This window comes from Ammodytes marinus (genome assembly GCF_949987685.1).
Source record: "Ammodytes marinus genome assembly, chromosome: 11".
Lineage (NCBI taxonomy): Eukaryota > Metazoa > Chordata > Actinopteri > Uranoscopiformes > Ammodytidae > Ammodytes > Ammodytes marinus.
In genome coordinates this window covers 4071843-4078429 of record NC_137215.1, presented here as the reverse complement: position 1 = coordinate 4078429, position 6587 = coordinate 4071843, and the positions used below count along the sequence as shown (strand labels likewise).

Genomic DNA, 6587 nt, shown 5'->3' with positions numbered 1-6587 from the left:
AAAGCCCTACTAACGTCCTCCCTCCTACATACTCAACATGTATACACTACATACTGTCTACTTAACCCATCGATTGTGTATGCGAGGTTTGTCTGACCATTTACACTGAAGTATACAGAAGCAATAAAGAATGTCAACCCACGTTCAAGTATCCTATCGATCCATACACAACATTTTCTAGGAAGTAAAGTACTCATCCGGGCATTTCTCGCCTACACAACCACAACATACTCAAATTGACGTCAACATTAGTATGAGTAGGACGTTAGTAGGACTTTTGGAACACAGCCATTGACTGTAGAGGTATTTGGTCTTCAAAGCTTTGGGGCTGGCTGGACGTCCCAGTAATCAGCAAGCTCCTCCTGGACCAGATAAAGGCATATAAGAGCCAGAAATGTAATACTTGTTTTTTTTAATAAAACCCAAATTGTAATAACTGGTCGATATTGTAACTCAATGCTGAGTGTATAACAAAATAACTTTTTGCCCAGATTGCAGCACCTTGTTACATTCGGTTAGATTATTTCATTATGGAGCGAGCAAAATATTTTTCTCCTGATAGTGTTGTGTCAACTTGTGTGTATATATCTACAGTATATATGCGATATTATCTGAAATTAAAATATTCTATCTAATATAAATATATACATTCATGGGGCGTTTGCGTATGAGACTACACTCTACATTCAAGCAATTACCGCTTTAATCCATTCCATACATTATGTAATACCAATATTACACTATAATGAGAAATATATTTTGCTCACTTGTCCCCAGTCCAAAAATACTGAAAAAAATTTAAAAAATAAAAATAGTGGGAACAGAACAAGCCGTTCTTTGAGTCGTCCAGAGAATGTACATTTCTATTTCCGACCCATTATTTATAGTTTTTTCATTTTGGGCAAAACATTTATTACATTATGACATAAGAATTTTGTTAAATTATCAACCAGTTATTAATTTTTTATTTTATTTCTATTTTTTTATTTTATAAATTTTTTCATTGTTACATTTGGGGCTTTTACATTAACATGTTGCCCGGGCTAAGGGTCTAGTTGGTCCGTGTTGTTGCCGTGGTGAGGTCTCCTAAGGTTCTAAAGAACTCTTCCATCTCCCGCTGCAGTAGAACGTTACGGTTCTCTGCGTCCTGATTGGCCCGTTCAGAGTTCCGCAGTCTGATCTCTAACATCTGGAACTTCTTCTTCTCCTGGTCCAGCTCCTCCTCCAGGCGCGTCACCTGACTCTGGTACTTTGAACAGTTGTCCTCCAACCTAGAAGAAGAGAAAAGAACAGGTTATAAATCACAGTTAACTAATTGCTGATATGAATTGGTTATCTGACAAGAAAATAAGGTTACAGTGCGTAACTTTTTCCTTATAAATGAATGTCGGTTACATTCAAGCCATCGCCAAACGAGTTGACACAAAGTTGATTAAGCCTATCAGCTCCACAAAACTCTCTCTGTATTTCTCAGTATGGCAGCGTTTACAAACTGGTGTTGCCCACCTGACAAGGGTGCAGGAGCTCAGAAAAATCCCAATAAGCTATATTATACAGAATATATAAGAACCAATGCGCGATCACCGAAGAGTTACCTCATGTAGATGCACCGGTAGTGTTGTTGTAATTACTCAGAATTCCTCAAGGGGGCGACATAAATTACGAACTATAGCTAAAATAAACACAATAAAATGCTACCAAAATTGCAATAAATGTCTCAATCTGACTCACTTGCTAATGGCGGCTTCATAAGTCGTCCTCTGTTTCTTGAGCTCTTGCTTCATCTCCAGCAGTGTGTTGGTCAGACCTTCGTGTGTCAGATCTTCCTCTGTGCCGCTCCCACTGCGGTCCAGTGTACTGCTGCTGCCCCTGCGCTCTGTGGGCGTCTCCCTCTCTTGACTCTGCACTAACTTTATAACAATAATAATAAAAATGTATTTACATAGAGCATTTCAACGTACTTCAAAGACACTTTATAATAAAACCAGAACACAAGCAAAAAGTGTAGCAATAAAACCAACACACGACTTAGGATGTCACAATACCAGAAATGTCGTTGTCAATACCAATACCAGGGAAATTCCACGGTTGCACTAACTTTATAACAATAATAATAAATAATAATAATACATTTTATTTATAAAAGCGCTTTTCTTCTTCTTTTTCTTCGATATTTATTTTTAATTTTATAATAATAATTTTTTTCATTGTTATTATTTTTGGGCTTTTATATAGCGCTTACAAAGACACTTAACAATAAAACCAGTACACAAGCACATTAAAAACAAGTGTAGAAATAAACCCAATCTAAAACAAACAATAGCTAAATGACTGCCATATGCATGTTTGTTTGTTTGTACCTGTGTATGTGTGTTATGGTAAAAAAAAAAAAAAAAAAAAAATGAAAGTTAGCTTACCGCCTTTTCGCCTGCCTCTGGATCAGCCAGCGAGATCTCAAAGGACGTCCAAAGCCCTGAGGTATCGGCCGGTAAGCTCAAACTAGACGGGGCGACGTTATCGTAGGCCGACAGTCTGTGGGATTGGTGCATAGCCCTCAGAGCGAGGGACGTTTGCGGGGAATCCTCATCCGAATCCCTCTGGCTATCCTTTACCGATAGCGTTGTTTCTTTAAGGGACAGCGTTGAATCTTTCATAGCGTCTTTAAGTCTCTCTCCGGATGACGTGGTTCGCCTGTGAACTCTTAGCGAGGAAAGCCCGTTCATTAGCCAGTTGTTGGAACCGGTAGCCGCGGAAACATCTCCTGCGGACCCCCCAATCTTACCCCTAGGCCCGCTAGTTGGGGTACTGCCTTTAAATGAGCTTCTCCAAGAGGGTAAAGGTTTGGACTGTTTACTTGGGCTCACAGCTACCTCACTACCGCCTTTCAATTCAGTTTTGTTCTCTAGTTTTTCTTCTAATTTCTCCTCTGTCTTACCTATGGTCTCGATTTCTACCTGACCATTTTCGCGAGTCTCTGAAGTTGTTACAGGGCTTGGTGCAGTGGGCTTACTATCCGTAGAAGGAGCACTACATTGGGGTTTTTCTTGGGGGGTTTTAGAGGGGTCTAGTGTTGGGGGGTCCGGGTCGTCTTGGGACAGCCATTCCACTTTGCCCCGTTGCAGAAGACTCGGCTGTTGTTGTGTTTGTTGTTGTTGTTGTTGTTGTTGTTGCCGTGGAGATATCTTGGTGTCCAGCGGTTGGTCCCGTTGGTAGAGTTGGGCGTGTTCACTGATCAACACGGTCATTAGGTGCTGCACCTGTGTACTGCCTGTTTGTAACAAAAATAAAGCGTTTTTAAAATTGGTGGCTATACTTGTGAGGACATTCATTGACATAATGCATTCCCTAGCCCCTTACCCTAACCTTAACCATCAAAACTAAATGCCTAACCCCAACCCTTACACTAACCCTAACATAAACCTAATTCATACCTGAACCTTAAAACCTAGTGTTAACCCTCAAAGCTCCTTTAAAGGCCTGTTCCAAAGTGAGAACTGGCGAAAATGTCCTCACTTTAGTAAAGGTTAGAGACACACACGCACACACACACCCTCCCATAACTGTACAGCTGCTTGCATTGTACATATTGATTGAAAAAGCAAGTTTATGTCTAGATATATTTGTTATTATATTAACACTATGACGCACCCTCCATCATGGTGACTGGATCCTCCACTCTGGGCCGCAGGATGTTTGGTCCGAACACAGTTGCCAGATTCTGAACGCTCATCTTGTTCTCACTGGAATGGGACTGAACCTCATCCAGGAACCTGAGACACACAGGGCAAAAGTTAACTTAAAGCTGGGGTGGAGGATTTGGGGAGAAAATGGCAGTTGGGATAGAGATTCGAATCCAAATACCTCAACCGCTCCACTTTTTCTCTTTGGTCCCTCCCCCTATGGTCCCTCCCTGACACGCTCTACACTAACAACGTTGTGCCAAAGTGAATGGACAGTCCCAACAGCCAATAAGAACAGAGAATCGGAGCCTCGCTCTGATTGGTCAAAGTGTCAGCTCATGTTAACTTTGACCAATCAGAAATCACATACCCCAGCTTTAAGTTAAGTTACTTTAGTAGTCAATGGTTACATTAAAATGTGTCTTTTCTCATACCCCCTCTCAAGTTACCTCACTTCAGAGGGGGTCAGAGCGCAGGGTCAGCCATAGTACAGCGCCCCTGGGGCAGTTTGGGGTTAAGTGTCTTGCTCAAGGACACAATGGTAGAGATGGTGGGCACCGTAGATGTAATACCAGCCACCACTAGTTTTACACTCCTGTCCGGTGCCAGGGATCGAACCAGCGACCTCATGGTTACTGGGAGGAACCAGAGACCTCATGGCTACTGGGAGGAGGAACCAGAGACCTCATGGCTACTGGGAGGAGGAACCAGAGACCTCATGGTTACTGGGAGGAGGAATCAGAGACCTCATGGTTACTGGGAGGAACCAGAGACCTCATGGTTACTGGGAGGAACCAGAGACCTCATGGCTACTGGGAGGAGGAACCAGAGACCTCATGGTTACTGGGAGGAGGAACCAGAGACTTCATAGTTACTGGGAGGAGGAACCAGAGACCTCATGGTTACTGGGAGGAGGAACCAGAGACCTCATGGCTACTGGGAGGAGGAACCAGAGACCTCATGGTTACTGGGAGGAGGAATCAGAGACCTCATGGTTACTGGGAGGAGGAACCAGAGACCTCATGGTTACTGGGAGGAGGAACCAGAGACCTCATGGTTACTGGGAGGAGGAACCAGAGACCTCATGGCTACTGGGAGGAGGAACCAGAGACCTCATGGTTACTGGGAGGAACCAGAGACCTCATGGTTACTGGGAGGAGGAACTAGAGACCTCATGGTTACTGGGAGGAACCAGAGACCTCATGGTTACTGGGAGGACGAACCAGAGACCTCATGATTACTGGGAGGAACCAGAGACCTCGTGGTTACTGGGAGGAACCAGAGACCTCATGGTTACTGGGAGGAGGAACCAGAGACTTCATAGTTACTGGGAGGAGGAATCAGAGACCTCATGGTTACTGGGAGGAGGAACCAGAGACCTCATGGCTACTGGGAGGAGGAACCAGAGACCTCATGGTTACTGGGAGGAGGAATCAGAGACCTCATGGTTACTGGGAGGAGGAACCAGAGACCTCATGGTTACTGGGAGGAGGAACCAGAGACCTCATGGTTACTGGGAGGAGGAACCAGAGACCTCATGGCTACTGGGAGGAGGAACCAGAGACCTCATGGTTACTGGGAGGAGGAACCAGAGACCTCATGGTTACAAGGAGGAGGAACCAGAGACCTCATGGTTACTGGGAGGAGGAACTAGAGACCTCATGGTTACTGGGAGGAACCAGAGACCTCATGGTTACTGGGAGGAGGAACCAGAGACCTCATGGTTACTGGGAGGAGGAACTAGAGACCTCATGGTTACTGGGAGGAACCAGAGACCTCATGGTTACTGGGAGGAACCAGAGACCTCATGGTTACTTGGAGGAGCAACCAGAGACCTCATGGTTACTGGGAGGAACCAGAGACCTCATGGTTACTGGGAGGAACCAGAGACCTCATGATTATTGGGAGGAGCAACCAGAGACCTCATGGTTACTGGGAGGAACCAGAGAACTCATGGTTACTGGGAGGAGGAACCAGCAACCTCATGGTTACTGGGAGGAGGAACCAGAGACCTCATGGTTACTGGTCGGCCACCTTTCCTCTAGGCCACCCTACCAGCAGGACTTATCGTTTCCATATAGTGGGCTATAATCCACAAATAAATGATTTTGTGTGTTGACTTGACTCTGTTTGAAATTCAAAAGAAACGCCTTGAAAAAATAAATAATAATTCAGTCAAATCAAAAGGAAGTCTGTGTCATGTTTCTTGCTGGTGTGTGGAGGCTCAGATGATCTTTTTTTTTTTTTGGCATTTTTTTTTTATGCTTTATTGATAGTGTAGAGACAGAGTTGAAATGGGGCAGAGAGGGGAGTGACATGCAGAGAACAACCGCGGGCTGGAATCGAACCCGGGTCCGCTGCTGGCCGAGGCCCATGGGGGGGACACCCTACCAACTGAGCTAAGGGCACCCCCCTCAGATGATCTTTAAATAGATAGACGTGCAATTAAACAGACAGTCAAGTCAATAGATGTTATGTCACTTCCCCTGATGACGAAGATGTGGGTGGAATAAAATGAATAAAACCCATCAGAGTAACACTAATGATCTTAGAAACTACTGATATAGACAGTAGCAGGAGTGTAGTTTTTCTCACACACACACACACACAAACAAGCACACACGCACACACACACACACGCAAGCACGCACGCACACACACACGCAAGCACGCACGCACACACACACGCACAAGCATGCACACACACATACACACACACATAGTAATTTACTTACTTGCAGATGTATTTTAGGAGGTTGTAGTTGACCTGAGGAAGGGATTTCACCTGTTTGCCAAGCTCTACGATGCCCTTGAAAAGAAAAATAAGAAAAATGACATAACATAATATTTAGCTGACACTTATCCATAGCGACATACAACTTGAGGAGATAGATAGATAGATAGATA

The 6587-nt window shown here is 44.3% G+C and overlaps 1 protein-coding gene across 1 annotated transcript in view; it reads right to left on the bottom strand.

Moving 5' to 3' along the window:
* Positions 1-1051: 1051 nt before the first annotated feature.
* arhgap22a (Rho GTPase activating protein 22a) overlaps positions 1052-6587 on the bottom strand; it is a gene marked incomplete at both ends in the record, with an annotated part of 19326 nt that continues 13790 nt past the window's right edge. Inside the window, 5 exons of the mRNA XM_080036269.1 lie at positions 1052-1271; positions 1732-1910; positions 2418-3268; positions 3649-3770; positions 6416-6489. Of these exons, the coding sequence (XP_079892395.1) occupies positions 1052-1271; positions 1732-1910; positions 2418-3268; positions 3649-3770; positions 6416-6489 (1446 nt within the window). The remainder of the gene's footprint in view (positions 1272-1731; positions 1911-2417; positions 3269-3648; positions 3771-6415; positions 6490-6587) is intronic.